The 21,139-nt window shown below is 37.1% G+C and overlaps 1 protein-coding gene across 3 annotated transcripts in view; it reads left to right on the forward strand.

The window, feature by feature from the left end:
• The window catches only part of MYOM1 (myomesin 1), a 157,503-nt gene that overhangs the window by 76,335 nt on the left and 60,029 nt on the right, over nucleotides 1-21,139 (forward strand). For 2 of the 3 annotated variants that reach the window (XM_027575852.2, XM_027575853.2), the window contains 8 exons: nucleotides 1,220-1,361; nucleotides 4,067-4,266; nucleotides 6,058-6,114; nucleotides 11,014-11,138; nucleotides 15,407-15,590; nucleotides 16,048-16,222; nucleotides 18,352-18,473; nucleotides 19,656-19,943. In XM_027575852.2, coding sequence (XP_027431653.1) covers nucleotides 1,220-1,361; nucleotides 4,067-4,266; nucleotides 6,058-6,114; nucleotides 11,014-11,138; nucleotides 15,407-15,590; nucleotides 16,048-16,222; nucleotides 18,352-18,473; nucleotides 19,656-19,943 — 1,293 coding nt within the window. The remainder of the gene's footprint in view (nucleotides 1-1,219; nucleotides 1,362-4,066; nucleotides 4,267-6,057; nucleotides 6,115-11,013; nucleotides 11,139-15,406; nucleotides 15,591-16,047; nucleotides 16,223-18,351; nucleotides 18,474-19,655; nucleotides 19,944-21,139) is intronic. The other variant, XM_027575854.2, reaches the window with a different exon arrangement.

Below are 21,139 nucleotides of genomic sequence, written 5' to 3' on the forward strand. Positions count from 1 at the left end.
GAAGTGCACAAATATTTCTGCCTTATTTGCAAATGGTTTAGTAATTCATGAGTTACAGAAGTATAGCTCATTGTAAAAGAAAAGTGTTTGTTCAGTCAACAGAAGTGTTTTCCTTGAGTTGAGTGGCTCTGACACCTCTCAGCCTCCTGTCCGGTTAACTCTGGTTATGAAGTGGTGGACCACAGGTCAGGAGGAATTGGCACTGTGGACCCCACCTCCAGGAACCCTGCCTCCCACTTAAAAGGCTATTGACATTATTTTCATTCTCTTTGCTCTCCTCCTGAAAACATCCCTGGTTCACTAATTTAGCTGTGCCTGAAGACACTGCTGAGGAGACGCACTATCAGAGGATCTCATTTCATAAATAATAACCGCCCTCTCCTTCTTGTATAATCCTGGACTTCTACTAAACTTGGATAAACAATGCTCAGATGTGGATATTGCATCAGAGTTCCTTTTGCAAGTGTCCTCAGTCTGGGAACAAACATTTGATTAAAGTGAATGTTTTCCTTTCTCTTCCAAAGTGGGAGTGCCCAGCAGAGGGATGGGCGAAGCTTCGTGGTTTGTATTCTCTTGTGATGCATCCACAAGGTGACAGAGGGGGCTGTGTGTTCCCCTTCGGAGTAGTTCGTATTTCTGAGTAACACTGCACACTAGATATCTTAAGAACAGATTTTCTGGCTCAGCTTCCCTTAGACTTTTCTGATAGCGATTCCTGACATCTCCATGTTTGTTTTCCTTCATTTTTTATTTTTTTAGAAGATTTTATTTATATTTGACAGAGAGAGAGAGAGCACAAGCAGGGGGAGCAGCAGAGGGAGAGGGAGAAGCAGGCTCCCCGCTGAGCAGGGAGCCCGACATGGGACTCGATCCCAGGACCCTTGGGATAGTGATCTGAGACGAAGGCAGACGCTTAACCGACTGAGCCACCCAAGCACCCCATATTTATTTTCCTTTAGAACATTTTGGGCAGGCGAAGGCCATGAGGCAAAGGTCATGAGTCCTTTTTATAGCCCTAACATAATGTTCTTTGTACTGATGATGAAAAGCACAGATTTTCATGTTGGTCAGCAAATTCTAAGATCAGAACTCGCTCTGCTTGGGCCAAAGATGCAGCCACTATGGATGTGGTAAGAAATGTGTGCACCAAGTCTGAGATTGCCAGACTCTGATGGATCTTGTCTGAGAGGCTTAAAGGGATCCTTCTGTATCTCCACAGACGCTGATCCAGAGATTGAAGGAGCTCCAGCCTCTGCCTTGGACGTGGTGTGCTTGGATGCCAACAAAGATTACATCATCGTCTCTTGGAAACAGCCAGCTGTGGATGGAGGGAGTCCTATTCTGGGATATTTTATTGATAAGTTAGTACTTAGTCTAGTTTCAGTTCAAGGGATTTGGCCATAGAGAGACATGCTTGATTTCTCCCACCATTTCTACGTGAAATATTCTCTTTTCTGGTCTCCTCTCCCTCTTTCTCTTTCTCTCTCTCTCTATGTCTGTCTGTCTGTCTGTCTCTCTCTCTCTCTCTCCCTCCCTCTCCCTCCCTCTGCCTCTCTCTCTCTCTCTCTCTCACACGCACACACACACCCATATCTATTGACCTAAATTCCAAAGATAATTTTTGAACTTGACTACCGATGCAAGTCACTAATTTGGCAAGAATGCTATGAATTTGTAGACTTTATAGAGGCCACTTTGGAAACAGCTGGTGTCCAATATATTTAATGTCCATATCCCTAGTATGTCAGGAATTTTAAAATATTAAATAATTTAAAGAATAATACTTTAGGAATACTAACAAAATCTTACTTATTTCACAGGATGTGGTTTCAAGTTAAACAAAGAAATAACAAATATCAATAGTATTAAATTATGTTCTTTCTACAAGTTTTTGCTATTTACATTCTCCAAAACTTAGAACCTCTGATATTTATAGTAACTGGGTCTTACACATTAATTATCCAGTGAGTTTGGACAATACATACAACAAATTTAGATTATCAACCTAAATACATTATTATCTGACTTAGTTTCTATTCAAATAGTTGCTCCAATTCTCTTTTCATTTTTCAGTAATAGAATCTAATTGTAGAAACCACTAAGGACATATAATCTGTGCCACTGTGGTACAACAGGTTTGTACCAAGGTATATTAAACCAAATACTTATGGTAATACGTAAATATATGCCCATTGGGCTCAATACCATCCAGAGAAATATTTGTAAGTCATATACTATTTAACCATATACTAAATACTTCCACATTACTTTGTCATTTAGTACTGATGAACTGTGAAGGTTTTGGTAGATTCTTTTTCATCCTTACAGACTGCTTTATTGTCTTTGGCAGATTTCCAAGGGATTTGCAAACTTAATCAGTGTTAAGACCAGGGACAATCAGAAGTACATTTTGCTTAGTCATAATAAAAATAACTATATTGCAGCTAATATTTATTAAACATTGCCTATGTGCACGGCACTGTTCTAAATACATCACATACGTTAACCATTAACCATAACCACCATTTGAAAGGTAGATACTCTTACTACAAGTAGGAAACAGTTGCTGGCCCAAAGCCACATGCTAGTGAGAAAACACTAAGTTGCCTAAATTTGCACAGGTAGTAAGTAGCAGGACTAGAATTCAAATATCAGCCTGGCCATATATTTGTGTTCTTTCTGCTCCAACATGCTGTAGACATCTCCAGAGCAGCTGCTTTCTGCCTTTCTTTCTGCCCACATGAAGGTTGGGAAGCACACTGTTTTATCACTGGATCACCGTGACAGCATCTGCATAGGGAAAGAGGAAGAATCTCTGGAGACAGGGCCAGTTTGAAGAAATGCCCTAGGCCTCTCGGCTCCCTCCCAAACCCTACCCATAGCAGCTCCAGAATTTCTACAAAGACAAGATTTAAGGGTGGGAATCAGGGATTGAAGCCATATTTCATAGCACTTTACATAAGGTTGAGGAAATGTCTATTATCTATATCAAAGAATGGAAGGGTGAGGCTGAGGAAGCAGAGAAACCTCTTGCCCTGACCACATTTGCACTGCCGTTGGAACCCCCTCCCCCATGCAAATTATTTGGGAATTAGACATGGAGCCATGTTGGTGAAGTGACATAAACTAAAAGTTCAGTGCTCTGCTCATGAAAACTGATGAGTTACTTAATCCTAATGCTGTGTAATTTAATCACACGCTGAGAGCCACTAACCCCTTTTGATCAGGCCAATAGCATAATATGAACTGCCATCTTTGTCTCCCAGGATGTGACCACTCCATCCAGACACCAACTGCTGTAAAAGCACCTAGTTAGAAATCAGAGGTTCCAAGCACATAATCTCTCCCTGCCAGGCCTCAGAGTTTCCCTGCATCTCACCAGTCTCATCTGTTCAGAAACACATATGTTACAATACTCTCCTCACCCTTCTGCCCACACAGAATGTAATGATCATCAAGTGGGCTCTTTCCAGGGGTGACTGGCTGGCTCAATCCTGGAGCATACAGCTCTTGATCTCAGGGTTGTGAGTTTGAGCCCCACATTGGATGTAGAGATTACTTAAGAAAAAAAAGCACGTTCTTTCCAAACAACAGTATAAATAGGTATATTTAAGGTATTAACTTTCTCAAACAGTAGTTTTATTTTTAAAAGAAAATGCATAAAGAAGACAAAGAAGTCACCAGTGGTAATTGAAGATGTCAGCCAGGAAGATGTTTGGGGGATCTCCCCCTCAGTCTCTCCAGTGTAAAGATTGTATATACCTACCCATTGCTGTGTCTGTTTTTTCCCCAAAGTTCTTCTGCTTAGCACACAAGGCCCCTCAGCTTTTAGAGAGTTTAAAGGAAGTATGCGTGTTTAGGAAGGATCTGAGGCATTTTTATTATTAAAGAATACACACTGCAGTTGAGTGAAACTAAGTGCATGCAGTTAAGTAACTATTGAACTACACTTGAGCTGGGTAGGTTATAGGGAGATCTGAAGCAATTGGGTGGGTTTGCAGCTTTGGAGCTATTAATTTAGTCATACTTGTTTTAATATTCTTTCTGATCACTCTCTTTCCCTCAGGTGTGAGGTGGGTACAGATAGCTGGTCTCAATGCAATGATACACCTGTGAAGTTTGCTCGTTTTCCAGTTACTGGGTTGATAGAAGGTCGTTCTTACATATTCCGAGTTCGAGCTGTGAATAAAAATGGAATAGGTCTACCATCTAGAGTTTCTGAGCCTGTGGCTGCTCTGGATCCAGCTGAGAAAGCTAGACTTAAAAGTAAGCATCTTTCAATTTTCAGGATCTTGAACCTTTTTTTTTTTCCCCGTAACTACACTAGATCTCATTGCAAGGTTATTCCTCCCCCTTCCACTAGAGGGAGAAGAGAATAGGAAATCCTTTATCTATCAGAAAATCCCAGGGGAAAAAAAACCAAAACCAAAACCAATTTGTTTTTAGACTTATGTCTTCACTAAGGACTTTATTTTTTGTCTTATTTTTATTTGATTCAGAAGACTTTCCCTTGTTAAACTGAGTTCTGGGCATTCTGTTTGAAATATGATAAAAGTCTGGGAAGCATTTTTATTCATTTTATTAGCACACTCCAAATATACTTTTCTTTTAATTCTTAAAATTATAAGGTAAATTTCTTAACCTAGAATTTGCCCCTTAGAGCATTAATACTCAACACAGTGAGTTTCTTTATATCAAAGGAAAAACACATTTACAACATTATGTCTGTATACTTGAGTTACCATATTAGACAATCAAAAATAATCTTTTCATGTATTTAAACTCCAAGTCTCAATGTCAAAACCATGGTACTTGAATTATGCTCTGCATTTGTTTTGTGGGAATCCATATGCATCCTCAGTAATAGGGATCATAAAATGACATTAAAAGATTGTTAGAAATTAACACTTCAGACTATACCAGATTTTTCAAACTTGACCCTATTAAGACATTTTAGGCCAGGTAATTATTTGTCATAGGGGGCTGTCCTGTGCATTGTTGGATGCTAAGCAGCATTCCTGGCCTCTACTTACTAGATGCCAGTAACGCCCCTCCTCCTGCTGTGACAATCGAAATTGTTTCCCGGCATTACCAAATGTCCCTGAGGGGCAAAATCATCCTAGTTGAGAACTACTGGTCTATGTCATATTTGCAGTGTTATTCTTTACTTAGGTACATGTATGGCATCCTAAAAAGCTAAGTAAAATACCTTTTCTCTGGAGACTTTTTCCAGTCAAGCTCCTTGATTGCCTCTGATTATTTTTCGCCTACTATCTGACTTCCCTACCTCTTTCCTAATTCCAGTTCATATTTTCATTTACTCCTCTTTTATAAATTACAATGAAAGTAAGATTTGAGTTGAAAATAGGTTATCTTTCATATCCTCTTTCTGGTTTTTTACAAGCTATGGTGAACATCTGTTGATAAAGCAGGAGTTGAACCATTCTCTCTTTCTATTACTTGTGGGAACACAGAAATGAATTTCCTCTTCAATGAATGAATGAATGAAATGAATTTAAATGGATTTTCCTCTTTTCCTGCCCATGTCACCCATTTTCCATACTCCAGATCTAAACTGGTTTCCTTTGTAGATAACACTTTTCAAAATATAATGGAAAGAAATTGCTTTCATTGAACTGTACTGTAGGATTAGCCTCTCCCCCTCCTCTTTTGTCTTCATTAATGCAGTTAAATAACTACTGGACTTGTAATTGTTCCAGAAACATTTCTGCCAAATACATGCTATCTCTTAAGAAGAGATGAGAGAACGTACATGTTTCCAGAGATCTGTATTGAACAGTAAATGAACATAGGTTATTTACCTTGCTTGTGAAAGTATAATTCCAGAAATATTGACTCCAAATAGGTGGGCTCTGTGCTCTGTAAGATTGTGGGTCCCTTGAAGGCACAACACCATATATATGCTCAGTAAGATTCATTAGGAAAATATGTAAGTAAACTAGTATCAAACCAATTTGTGACTACTATGGCTAGTTTATGAGTGCAGTTGAAACCGCATTTATGAGTTTTATGATTTTTACATTTATCTCTGTTCAGGTCGCCCTTCAGCACCCTGGACTGGGCAGATCATTGTCACTGAAGAGGAACCTACAGGTAAAAGCTCAGTTTTCCCCAGATACTGTTGCCAGTGTTTTGCCGTGTGGTTTAGCCTTTATTATGGAGGGTACAGTGTATATTATTTAAGATGTTTTTGGAAAGAACATTCTGAAATATTTGGAGATCATAAAGTAGCTTATATTTTTAGAGAATCACAGTTTTTAAAAAGAAGGTTTATTGAGGTACAATTGACATCGAGTAAACTGATACCTGTAAAATGTACAATTTGACAAATTCTCCATGTATATACACCTGTGAAACTGTCACCATGATCAAAATAATGAACATATCCATCACCCCTAAAATTTCCTCATGCCACTTTGTAATTCCTTTCTCCTACCTCTGCCTATCTCCAGGCCTTCACTGATCTGCTTTCTGTCACTCTAGTTTGCATTTTCCACACTCTTAGATAAATGGTATCGTACTCATTTTTCTCTGGTTTTCTTCACTCAGCATAATTATTTTGAGATTTATTCATGTTGATATATGTATCAGTTCATTTCAATTTTTTTATTCACTTACTGTCAAAAGCCTCTATGAACATCCTTGTTAAGTTTTGTATGGACATATGCTTTTCATTTCTCTTGGATAAATACCTAGGAGTTGGACAGGTCATGTGGTAGGTGTATGTTTAATGGGTTTTTTTTTGGTGTATGTTTAATTTTTAAAAGAAACTACCAACTGTTTCCAAGATGTTTGTACCATTTTATATTCACATCAGTAGTATATGAGTTCCAGTTGCTCCACATTGTCACCAGTAATGGTATATCACAGTGGGAGCACGGTGGTTTTAATTTGCGTTTCCCTCATATTGTTGGACATCTTTTTATGTGTATATTGTCATTTTTGCCTCAAATTTGAATCTTTGCCAAATCAAGTTTACTTAGATATTTTTCCTGTTTTTTTCCTAGAAATGTTATAGCATTAGCGCTTAGATTTCAATCTATATGCTCCATTTCAAATTAATTTTTTTCTATATTGTGTGAAGTAAGCGTCTAAATTTTATTGTCATCATGATCATTTTGCATATGGCTATCCAATTATTTCAGCAGTCTGTTCAAAAGTTATCCTTTTTCCGTTGAATTGCCTTGGCACCATTGCCAAAATCAATTGGTTGCATATTTGTGGATCTATTTCTGGAATCTCTATTGGTCAATTTTATTTTCTCTATACCAACAACACTCTCTTGATTACTGTAGCTTTAGGTTATTGTTGTTGTTGTTTTAAAGCTTCAGAGTCTAAAATAAATAAATAAATAGATAGATAAATAAATAAATAAAATTTTTAAAAAGCTTCATAATTTTGAAATTAGGTAGTATTAGTCCTCTATTTCTCCCCCAGTCATTTTGGCTATTCTGCCTTTGCATTTCCACATAAATTATAAAATTAGCTTATTAATTTCTATAAAAACCCTACTGGGACTTCAACTGAGTGTTTTATATCCTATCTTCTTGTTCTATCAATTGATAGAGTAGTGTTGAAATCTCTGACCAAATTTTTTCTTCTTGTAGTTCTACCATGTTTTGCTTCATATTGTTTGAGGCTTCGTTATTACATGCATAAACATTTTAATTGTTATATCTTCTTATGAACTGACCACTTTGTTATTATAAAGCAACACTCTTTATCCATGGTAATGTTTTTTGCTCAGAAATCTACTTTGTCTGATACTAATATAATCATTCCAGGTTTTTTTTTAATTAGTGTTAGCATGTCATTTGCTTTCCATCCTTTTACTTGTGACCTACATGTGTCTTTATATTTAAATTGTATTTCTTGTAGGCAGCATATAGTTAGGTCTTGATTTTTCATACAGTTGGGTAATCTTTGCCTTTTTATTGGAGTGTTTGACCAATTTACGTTTTGTGTGATTATTGATATGGTTGGATTTAAATCTACCATCTTGCTATTTGTTTTCTACCAATCTACCTGTTTGTTTCCCTTCTCCTTTTTTTCTACTTTCTTTTGGATTGAGTATTTTTTTTATTATTCCATTTTAGCTATGTTATCTTATCAGCTATAATTCTTTGTTTTGCATTATAGTAGTTTAGAATTTTAATATACATCTTCTCACAACCTCCTTCAAGTAAGATTATACTACTTCACGTATAATATAATAAGAAAACAGTGTTATTCCATTTCCCCTTTCAAGCCTTAGTGCTGTTATTTCATGGATTTTATTTGTGTATATATTACAAATTGCACAATACAATGTTATTATTTTAGTTCCAATAGTCACTTATCTTTCAAAGAAATTTAAAAGGAAGAAAAAACTTTTCAATATTCACTCTCATTTTTATCACTTCTGTTGTTCTTCATTTCTTTGTGTAGATCTGGATTTCCATCTGATATCATTTTCTTAGTACCTGAAGCATTTCCTTTAATGTTTCTTGCAGTGCAGTCCTGCTGATTATGAATTATTTTATTTTTTGTATGTCTAAGACAGTCTGTATTTCATCTTCATTTTTGAAATAGATGTTCACCGGTTATAGAATTCCGGATTGACAGTTTTTCTTTCAGTACTTTAGAAAGGATGATCTGTTGTAGCGCATATCTGCACTATAAGAATGACTATTGTTATTCTTATTTTTGTCCCTCAGTATGTATCTTTTTCTCTCTGCCTGCTTTTAACAGGTTCTTTTTATCACTGGATTGAGAAATTTGTGATATGCATTTGTGTTGTTTCCTTCATGTGTCTTGAGCTTGGGGTGTACAAGTTCCTTGGATCTATGAGTTTACAATTTTCATCAGCTTTGGAAAATTCTTCACCATTTTTTTTTAAACATTTTTTTTCTGTATCCCCTTCTCTCTGCTGTACTTCAGGAACTCCAATTACATGCCACTTGAAACCACAGATCACTGATGCTGTGTTCATTTTCCCTTTCAGTCTTTTTGCTTTCTGTGTTTCATTTCGGATACTTTCTGCCACTGTGTCATAATTTTACTATCCTTGTCTTCTTCAGTGTCTAACTTGCTGTGAATTCCAGTCAGTGTGTGGGTTTTGTTTTGTTTTGTTTTCATTTCAGACTTTGTAATTTCCATCTGTAGAAGTCGAGAACAATTCGTATTATTTTTATATTTTCCATGTCTTTATTTAACATGTTTAATCTTTACCTTCTTGAACATACGGAATATTTTTACTATAACTGTTTTTATATCCTTGTTGGCTAATTCTATAATCTGTGACATTTTTGGTTTTGTTTTCATTGATTGATTTTTCTCCTCAGAAAGGACTGTATTTTCTTGCTTCTTTGCATACTTAATAACCTTTCATGAAATGCCAGACATTTTGAATTTACATTGTTTGGTGCTAGATATTTTTGTATTTTTATAAATGCTCTTGAGCTTTGTTCTGGGGAAATGATTTGATCTTTCAAGGCTTGCTTTTGTTAAGTGAAATCGGAACAGACTTTAGTCTAGGGATAATTTGGCCATGCTACAGAGGAAATAGCCTTCTGAGTAGTACTCTACCAGATGCCTGTGAATTAGGAGATTTCCGCTTTGACTAGTGGGAATATGCACTCTCCCAGGCCCTATGAGGGTTTGAGGATTGTTCTCTCCAATTCTCTTGTGTGGGTTTTCTCCCTGCCTCAGGTGGTTTCCTCACATTGATGTGCTGATCAATATTCAGGTGAGCACTCTGGAGGGACCCTCTGAAAATCTCTGAAGCCTCCCTCTCCATGCAGCCCTTTCCTCCAGTATTCATCCTTGTGACTCTATCTGTAGATACCTTGCCCTTCCTGGAATTCCAGCTTCTTCTCCTCCACCTAGGGAGACTGCCAGGCTTTACCTGGGTTTTTCTTCCTGAGCTGCTGTCTTGAAATTCTCTCCAGACAATAAGCCAGGACAATGGTAGAGCTCACCTAATTTGTTTCTCTTCTATCAGTAATCAGTGTCCTAAGCCAGCTAATATCCAATGTCTGTAAACAGTTGTTTCATGTATTTTGCTTGGTATTTTAGTTATTTGATGTGGAAGGGTCAGGCTGATGTCAGGAACTGTGGGGATCTGAAATTTTACCCTACTTACAAGCTAATACGTTTCATACCACAGTTTCATAGATGCTCACAAAAGATGAGAGATTCCTGGGTGCCTGGGTGGCTCAGATGGTTAAGCGTCTGCCTTCGGCTCAGGTCATGATTCCGGAGTCCTGGGATCGAGTCCTGCATCGGGCTCCCTGCTCCTTGGGAGCCTGCTTCTCCCTCTGCCTCTCTCTCTCTCCCTCCCTCTCTCTGTCTCTCATGAATAAATAAATAAAAAAATCTTAAAAAAAAAAAAGATAAGAGATTCCTAGGGGGAGACAAAGGACTCTATTACCCACAGCACAATTAGACAGCATGAACTTCATGTTCTCATTACTTTCCTTTGCATTGTCCCCCTGCCAAGTTCCACAGCATGGTAGGGAGCAGCACAGATGGATGCTGTACACACAGTAGATATGTGTTACATCTGACTTGTACTTATAAAGGGGGCTGCTAACAAATCTACCCAAGCTTTCTCTGAAGAAGGACATTATCTTTACTATCCTGGTGAGAAACAAGTCAACTTTCTGCCCTAGAGAATATACTATCTTTATATTCCAAGTTTGTTTGCTATCCAAACATCCTTGAAAAGAAATTCTAAAAAAAGCTGATATAGGATGTACAGAAAGTATAACTTACGTCATTACTGTTTTTTGGGACCAGTAAGAAAATCAAAATTGCCAAGCAAAGAAAGTAAAATTGTGGCTTTGAATGAATGAATGAATGTTTTAGGAAGAATTTCAGAGATGAGGTACTTCTTTATACTGTGGAGCAGTAATTGACTCTTGCTCCAGTGGGAGAGAAACATCTATGACTCTTGGCATACGCTGGACTTCTCAGAGTGTGTGCTTTTCACTTTTCCTTGTTGTTTTTCAGAGGGTATTGTTCCCGGGCCCCCCACAGACCTCTCAGTCACAGAGGCTACCCGGAGCTATGTGGTGCTAAGTTGGAAACCTCCTGGCCAGCGTGGCCATGAGGGCATTCTGTACTTTGTGGAAAAGGTAAGACTCTGGGATCGACATTATTACCTCAGGTCTCTTCCTAAAGATTTCTTTAAAGAAATAGAGATTAAATTTCCATTGTGTCCTGACCTCTTTAAACCCTTATAAACTATAAACAGTCCTCACCAAAATATGTATATCACACAGAACTTTGCCTGAAAGTTCAGGGGGTTTATGGATCCCTGGAGCTCACCCATAGACTTCTAAGAGGTCCACAGACCCCAAATTAAAACGCTTTTAAGCAGAGAAATGTTCCTGAAACTAGATTGTTCATATGGCACTGTTTTCTAGACACTTTCTCTGTTTTCCTTGCTCTACTAATGGCTTTTCGTCTCTCTACAACTTGTCTTCTGCAGTCAGAAATGAACATTGATGAGGGTAGATGAGCTAGAGGAATAAAAGTTACAGTACTTTCAGAATCCTGTCAAATAGTCGGAGAGTTAAAGAGAGAAAGTCCTTACATGCTGCCACACACTTGGCTAGTACTACTCAAGTGTAGATAGTAGGGTAGGGTCAGGAATTACAAACAGCATGAGATACCAACTAGTTCTTGCCCTCAAATATCTTACAGTTTTATTGTAATTATGTTAGAGAGGGCAGCATATAATGAAGGCCTAAAATGGGTGCGATGATGAGAATTATGTGTGACTCCATCACATGCCTATATTTGAGGGTGGTTGTAGTAAGTATTTCTACCCAGAAAATGGAGAGGAGCCAAGACCTGGAAAGGATGTTATTTGGGGGAAGTGCCCAGTTGCAAGTGCAGACATATAGGAGGAACACCTGCTAGGTAAGGCATAATTGCTACAGGAAAAGGGCATTTCAAGAGAATTTGCTTAAAATGAGGTTCAAAATCCATTTGTTAAAGTTTTGATTAAGATGTAATTGAAAAAAATGAAACAAAAGTAAGTTTATTTTATGTTATCTGTAAGAATGTTTACATTTCTATTGGCAGCCATGCACCATTTTATTTATTTATTTATTTTTAATGCACCATTTTTTTTTAAGAACAGTGAATGAAACAGTTGGCTGTACTCTTTTGTGTATTTTGTTTTTATAAAATTTTGTGATAACATGATAATTTATCATTTACATTTTACTTTCATAGCAAAATTATAGAAAAGGTCTTTATTTGGCAAAAATATTATGTAGCTTGGTTAGTTTTCCTGAGAGCTTTTCTCTTTCATCCTTAATGCTATTCTGATCATTCAATTTCAGAACACCTATTAGGTCACCTTCCCTGACAATTATTACAAGAGAATAGATATCATAGATTTATAGGTGTGTACAAAGATGCAAACATCTGCAAATTAGGTGACAACATAAAACCAAAGGCAACTATCTTTATGGCCTTTTAGTTATTTCAGATCATCAGAGAAAATTATACTAGCACTAAAACTGCTAGGATCTGTGGTTTTCCTATCTTAATTAATAAATTTATTAATTTATTTCCTTGATAAAGACATTTAGCTCCTGTCTTTGAGGAGCATGCCTCACTTCTCCTTATCCCTAGCAAATTGGTAACAATAAATGGATTATCTCTTTAACATGCAATATGGGCATCTTTCAAAAGAGTCTGATTTTACCAAAATAATATTACAAGTTTTTATTGGTATTAATTTGTGTATTTTCTAGATGTTAGCCTCAAATTAAATATAACTTGAGTAGCATTTCTGATTTAAAATTTTTTTAATTTTTTTTTTAATAGGGGGCAAGACTAGAATGGAAAATGTTTATTTCCTGGTGTGCTTAATTCATACCCTTCACTAAATCTTTTTGAAATGCTCCACAGGAAAAGAGTTCTGAATAAGCTCTGTGACAATAATTACCATCTTTCCTACAGTAGTGACATAGTAACAACCTACCACTGAGGCATTTTCTTCAGATGAGTCAACTCTGGCTTCTGTTGAACATTTCCTCTGGTCACATAAACTCTAATTTCTCCGGGAAAATCTATCACTTCCCTAGACCTAAATGCATATGAGTCTGTGATTAAAAATTTAAGTGTTCTTCCACCAGCGAACCTATTAGTATGGAACAGAGGGAACATGTATGAGTGTACTCTGAGTAGAGAGGCCTCTACAGGCTCCGCTGACATATACAAAAGGTCCAGGATGTTGACATACTGGGGGAGGAGAACATGCCCAGAGACTAGGGCACATTTACAGAAGAACTCTCCAGACGTCAAACCATTCTACTCAGCTGAATCTCAGGTTATTTCTGATGAGCCTCTTCTAACATGTTGACCTTTCTAAAGGGCAGTGTTTCACATGCTTTTGTCCTGCAGCACGTTTTCATCCCCAGAATGATCATGCCTGTACGAATGCTGCTTCTTCAGTAACCCTAGAGCTTGCACTTCTTTACAGAACTTGTTCCCAGAAATTGCACACACATAAAGCACAAACTTGCCTGTCATGGCTACTGCGTACTCCCGGTTACGCCGTGTCTGTGAGCCCTGAAATGGCTGACATTTAATAGAGGGCATCACTGGGGCATAGAATTTGCACACAGTAAGAGACAGAGCTAGGATTTGAACCTGGGCAGTCTGGCTCAGTTTTCATATACTGTATCTAACTAGTATACATCATTGCATTTCAACCTTCCCAAGCCTGCCTTCTCTGGAAAACTTGGATAATCACACAGTGCTACCCCCACAATACTTACAGTTCAGAGCATAGTTGAGAGGATTAAAGAGTTACAATGGCATAAAGCTCTTAGCATAGTGAAAGGCAGCTATTATTTTTATTATGAAAGAACAAATGGTAATTGTTATATGTTCCCCGGTAGAGAATATGTCAAAATGAATCAAAGCCATAAACTAAAGGATTAAAGATCTGGGAGAATTTTATCCCTCAGTTAGCAGCAGATTGACTGTTTAGGGGGAATTTATCCTCTCTACCCTCCCACACACAATGACACAATCATGAAAGATTCTACAAAGAACTTTAGAGGTTATCTTGTCACATTTGCTTTTTTTTTTACAAATGATGAAACTGAGACCAAAGAATACTCACATGACTTTCCCAAGGTCACATATCTTGTTATTAACAAAGCTAGGACCGCAATGAATGCCTCTGGGTCCTTTGCACCATACCACATTGCCTTCCATTTCAAGTCAATGAAGATTATGCCAAGCGATATATCAGTATTCTTATAGTCCCAACAGCGTATCATCCTTGACAGCTGGTCACTGTATCACAAGGTTTGGATTTCTAGAAAAGTCTCTTGAAAATGTTCAGAAGTTCTGAAGCAAAATCACTTCTACTGACCTTGGGGCAGAATTGAGAGTTCAAATAGGCAGGATAAAGGATTACTGAAGACTAATCATAGTTTTCTCACTATATTCTCTCTACAAAGTGCAAATCGACACCACATCCTTTCAAGGATATCAGAGTCACTCTAGATCATTTTAGTTCTAAGAACAGGATTGCTTTAAATTTAGTTTTTCCCATCATTTATTCTAAAATATGGGGAAGAAAAAAAGAACCTCTTTAACTTTCATTAACTTCCTTCCTTCATTAATTCAGAATTCAAAAACCATTCATTCATTCAGAAAAAAAACAATTGTTGATTATCTACTCTGTGCCAGATACAGTTCTAGGCTCTGGGGTATAGCAGTGAACAAGACAACTCCCTGAACTCATTTCATTGAAATTTACTTTCCAATGGAGGAGATGACAAATAAATAACTTAATTTCAAATACAGTTAAGTGTTTTGAAAAAAATAAAGCAGGGTAAGGGATAGAAAGTAATGAGAAAGGAGCAAAGAACTCTTTTAGATTCTTTGATAGAATAGGAAGGGGGTGATCAAGAAGGCCTTTTTGAGGAAATGGTGTTTGAGTACAGACCTGAATGAGATTATGAGTCATTAAATAACACTCAATTAAAATAACAGTTTATAACAATGAAAATTTAAGTATTTTATATAGCATAGTAAATCTACTTACCTACCCTAAGAATTAGAAAAGTATCTGACCCCAAACTGTCTTCAAAATAAAGTCTTTTATAAGTAGATCGATGATCTTTAGTTAATAAGTTAGTGAAGTATTAAAGTAGCATATTTGTCAAACAATCCGAAGCCATATTTGATTTTGATAATCCTCTGGACTATAGATGCTTCATCCCCAATTTCCTCCAAATCTCTTCTCCAGTTCAACTCAAAACAGGTAAGTAGTTGCTGACTGATAAATAAGACTGCTAGTTGCCTGGCTCAGAGTCCCCATCTATTCTTGCCCTCCTGTGAATGGGTCTCTCTGTTTGGGCTGCAGTGTGATGCAGGAACAGAAAACTGGCAGCGGGTGAACACAGAGCTCCCCGTGAAGTCTCCCCGCTTTGCTCTGTTCGACCTGGCTGAAGGGAAATCCTACCGTTTCCGCGTCCGCTGTTCTAACTCAGCAGGAATTGGTGAGCCCTCAGAGGCAACGGAAGTGACCGTGGTAGGGGACAAACTTGGTGAGTAAGGAGTTTGGTTGAACAACTGTAAACTGATTTTACAATTTTTTTCAAGAAAAAATTCTAAAGCAAGAATCTCATTAGAATATATCTATCCAGAAGTAAAAGTGGTGGCATCCTTCTTTCACATTATAAATGTAATTGACACCTATACCCGACTGATACGTTTTAAAAATTCATTATTATGAGTTATGAAGTTATGAAGAGTAAACTTCTCCAGGAGTTTCAACAGTATTGCTAATGTATTTTTTTTTCTGGAGTATTTAGTATATCATTATGCCCCCAAACTAACATATGTATTTTTTAATTTTCCACTTTAACAAATTTAAATAATTGACTGTATGTTTGACATGATTACCTATATAAAATTTATATATGTGTGTGTTTGTTCATATGTGATAAGAATGCATTTTTTAAAACCATGCTGAGTTTGATCATCATTTTCCTCCTTTGTCAGATATCCCCAAGCCCCCAGGCAAAATCATCCCAAGCAGAAATACAGACACATCAGTGATAGTTTCGTGGGAGGAATCCAAAGATGCTAAAGAGCTGGTCGGGTACTACATAGAGTCCAGTGTTGTTGGCTCTGGCAAGTGGGAGCCCTGCAACAACAACCCTGTGAAGGGTCCACGGTAACCACAATGTTGGGGCGGGGGATGCTATGGGGAGCCTTCTGACTCTAGAGCATGGAGGCTATGAAGAGGAAATGCACAGCAAATGAATCGTTGAGCACTACATCAAAAACTAATGATATACTGTATGTTGGCTAACTGAACATAATAAAAAAATTAAAAATTTAAAAATTACTTTTTAATTTATAATAAAATTATGATCGTCCTCCCCCCAGCCACACAAAAAGAAAATGCAGCCATGGACCCATACAGCAGCACAAACATCCAATGGAGGGAGTTTGTTTGTTTTTTTAAAAACATTATACTTTAAATATCCAAATGAACTTAAAATTGAACATAATCTACTGCCATATATTTGGAAAAAAAGGTTTACTGGTGATCTTAAACACTTAGAAACACATTAATGCCAGCTCTGATGAATTCATTTTATAGTATTTTCTGATTCTTTTCCCTCATGCTGTTTGTCCTTTTTACCCCTCTGTTCTGGTCTTTAATATTCAGTATGATACCAGATTTCAAGATCCAATAGATTCTAGCTAACATAAAGGACCCAGGCATTTTATTTATTTAATTAATTTTTTTAGAGAGGGGTGTGGTGGAAGGGCAGGGGGAGAGGGAGAGAGAGAATCTTCAGCAGGCTCAATCTCACAAAGATCATGACCTGAGCTGAAATCAAGAGTTGGACGCTTAACTGATTGAGCCACCTAGGCTCCCCTAGGCCTTTTAAGCAAATAGGAAAAAAGCATCAACATTTTACAAATTCTGAACATGGTTAAAATCAGTGCTAAGGAGACATAAATAACACCAACAAAGGGATGTTCAGAATACTTTGCCACTTCTTTATATCTGTTTTTAATATGGAAAGGGTTATTTTTTTCTTGCTTTCAAATATTTTATCAACCAACTTTGCAGGTTGGTGTTGAATTCTGACCTGCAACCAAACTCTGAGCCTCCTTTGATTTATGACCAATCTGGAGAATTCCACCCCTCCCCCCCAAAATTGTCAAACAGGCTTGTTAGACAGGTTCTGGCATGGCCCCGTCAAAGTCCAAAGACCCCCATAGGATGAATTGTTTCTTTTGCAGAACAGGAGAGATTAGAGGCAAATCAATGAATGGGAGAAAGCAAGAGATTCATTTAGCCCATTTGTTCATTTCACTTTTATTGTTAAGTCCCCAGCCTTTTCCTGGGACTATTTAGAAATATTTATAGAGGATTAGGCCGGGTCTGCCTTTCCATAAACAGATAAGAGCTGCTCAAGGACAGGCACCATTTTTTTTATTTGTCTTTGTGTCCACAATACCTAGCTCAGTGTCTGGAACACTGAAGTGCTCAATAAATATTTGCCAAACTGAGCTGATCTGAAGGATTGGCCTAATTTATGACTGCCGTCATTAAATATTCCAACATTACTAATGGTAATAGAGTCATTAGCAGACCTGTTATTTCCTCTGGTTATAGTCTTCAGGATGGATTAAAATGTTACAGTGATTCATGAAACAGCTATTTATAGCCATAATAGCTATTAAGGAGTGAGGTTGTTTTATGTGTGAAACTGCCCATGGATTCACACCTCATTACTGGATCCTTACATCTAAATGGTAATCCATATTTCATCCTATTTTCAGATTCTAGTGTAATTTCTCAAGTAATTATACCTTCCCCGGCATGCAGGGAAGCAGTAACTAGACCTCTTTATAGAGGGGCAGCCAGTGCCTTACAGCCATAAGTATATACCTGAAATAGCCATTAACAGTGTTAATACCACCTATTATTTATTAAGTGCCTCTTATATGCCAGGCCCTGAAATAGGTACTTTAAATACTTTATGGCAAATCTTTACACAAAAATTATTATGGAGGCATTATTGTCCCCATTTTACTGATGCGCACACCGGAGGCTCGGAATAGTTAAGGTACTTATTCAGGGGAAAGCCAGGACTCCGCATTGTTTCATGGAGTGAGTTTAGAAAATTGCCTTAATTAGCTGCCTTCTTGTCTAAAGCACATTAATTGCCTGATCTCTGTACAGCAAATTGTTTTTATAAAGCCAGATCAGTCAGTTAGGCTAAAACCATCTTGTCTAATTTTCCCCCTAGGAAAAACTTTTAAAACATCCTTTCATTTTAGATTTACTTGCCATGGATTGGCAACTGGTCAGAGTTATATCTTCCGGGTCAGAGCAGTGAATGCAGCTGGACTTAGTGAATATTCCCAGGATTCAGAAGTGATTGAAGTAAAAGCTGCTATTGGTAAGTTCCTTATGCATAACTTGGTAGTTAAAAATGGATTTTTGTAAGTTACAAAGGAAGATACCATCCTCTCCAGAAATTGCCTAAAGCTTCTAGTATTGCTTGATGATTCCATCCTCAGATGATCATTTTCTCTGACTCCAGGTGACAGCTAACCTTCCATAGCCATCATTTTACAGATCTTCATCATTCATCAGATTCTGTGCATCCATAGCCTTGTCATCTTCACGAGTCTGAGTTTCCTCAGATATTTCCCACTGTGTGAAACTCCATTCTAACTTCGTGCTCGTCCTGGGAATGTGGAGGGCCATCCAGTTCCTTGAAGTGGTATATCACCCATAACAGATATTTTGTACCTAAAAGCCATTTCACCTGTGACAAAGCCTGGCTTATTTTCACTAACAAAACATTAACATGCTTTTTATAAACTCTAAATTTTGTGCGAGACACATGTGGTTGCTTAATCATATGCTACATCTCTGCTCTCAAAGTAACCAACATAATAAAACTGGTAACAAAGTAATTGTGTGTATGTATATGATGTGCCTCCCAATCTTAGATAAAGTAGGGAAGGGACCCAGGTAGTTCAGAGCACCAAAAATGAAGTCTGTGACAGAGTAACCCATATTTGAAGGGAAAGATTATTTCATACCAGTTATCTTCGGTTATCATGCCGTATTATTTTTTAATATTCCTTATAATATGGACAATAGTGACCATGTTTTTTTGAGGTTGGGAGGTACAGGCCATTAATAGTTCAGTAATGTATGTAATTCTGTTATAAAACCAGGATCTTTAAATGTATGCCTTGTGTACTTTATGATCTTTTCCTCCCCTCATTCTTTTGAATAATAGAACTTATATCTTTCAAAAAATGTCGGAGATTTGCTTTTTTCTTATATATACTTGGGTTCTGCAAATCAAAACAGTTCCTGTTCTGTCTGTGGTTTTCTGTTCTCATTTCTTCTTTTCCCAGAATTTGGAGAAGTTGAACTGTTTCCTAGGTGTAAATTATGTGAAACGTATGCTTTCCATATTTCTTGCTAATCTGAGTGGTTTCCGTTAAACTAAGATTACTTTTGTTCTGCTTGTGGTCCTGTTTTTCCCTTTGTTCTATTGAGTAAGAGTAGTTTATGCTGTGTCTGGGCTTAAAGTGTTTCTGTTGTTATCTGGTGATTATAGGGGGAGGAGTGTCTTCAGATGTGTGGCCTGAAATGAATGATACACCTGGTGGACTAACAGACTCCAGGGGAGGCATGCATGAAGCCTCCCAGCCAACCTTAAAGAAAGATGCTTTGCTTGGTAGCAAACTTAACAAACCTTCACTACCCAGTAGCGCTCACAACCTGGGCCAAACAGAAGTGAGTAAAGTAAGTGAAACAGTTCAGGAAGAGCTTACCCCATCACCACGGAAGGCAGATGTTAAGGGGAAAAGTAAGTCTGACCCTCTGAAAAAGAAGAAGGACATAGGTGAGCGTCGAAAGAGTACAACTGTTCCATCTGTCTCCATCAGTGTCCTCACCTCATTGTCCAGGTCACATTCTTCCATCTGTGTTCACTTTCATCTATGTTTATTCTTCATTTGACATGTTTTCAGCTATCCATTTGCAATACTTTTGTCTAATGAGTTGTAAAAGTAATTTTATATGAGTTTGGCTTTTATATATACTTCACTGTGCTTGATGACAATAGAATGTTTTTTTTTTTATAATAGAATACTTAAAGTAATTTGGTTATAGAGTCCTTTTTGGTTTCTCAGGCAGACTTACCTTTGGCCTCATTTCACTAAGAAAATTAGAGCTGAGAGCAGGAAGAATTTGATAATCACAGCCTGTGTGGGGTCCTTTGAAATATTCATGTTCAATACATGTATAGGAAAAATATTTTACAAAGAAGTCACATTTTATCAGCATCATAGTTATTAACTTCTATTGTTCATCTTCAGGTTTTCAAGTTATCTTTATATGTAACTCAAATAAATATAAGTAACATTATCTCTTTGAGGTGCCATGAAAAGTTTAACAGGGTATCATAATCACATAAAGCTAAATTCTGTGCTATATGAATCACATTCCCAGAACTGATTTATTTAAGACTATTTATCAGTAAGCTCAGAATTTTCTTATTAGGATATTTGGTACTTGTGGCTTATGTATTCTAGGTGACAGTGTTTTCTTAGCAAATAAAAATGAAATGATAAACATATACTGATACTCCACCCCCGACTTCTGTCACTTCCTTTTTTTTTTTTTTTGAACTTTATTGTCCCCTCAACTCAAGATGGGATATTCATTTGAGAATTCACATTCAGTATTGCTCTGTAATAGGAAGAGTAAGAGGGGGAAAGTTTTGTGTTTTGTTTCTTTTTAAGAATGAAGGAGGTTGGTGAGGGGGAGAAAGAAACAAATGTATTTTATTTTTAAAAACTTTATTGTCCTAAGACTTGAATAAGAATAAATGGTTCTTTTTTTCTGTAATCCAAATAAATATTCAGAAAACTCTTTGATGTTATTGCACATCTAGATGGATTTCTTTTCACCATCTGACCCTCTCTCTCTTTATTTTTTTAAGATTTTATTTATTTATTTGATGGAGAGAAACACAGTGAGAGAGGGAACACAAGCAGGGGGAGTGGAAGAGGAAGAAGCAGGCTTCCCACTGAGTAG

This window comes from Zalophus californianus, chromosome 14, assembly GCF_009762305.2.
Source record: "Zalophus californianus isolate mZalCal1 chromosome 14, mZalCal1.pri.v2, whole genome shotgun sequence".
Taxonomy (NCBI): domain Eukaryota; kingdom Metazoa; phylum Chordata; class Mammalia; order Carnivora; family Otariidae; genus Zalophus; species Zalophus californianus.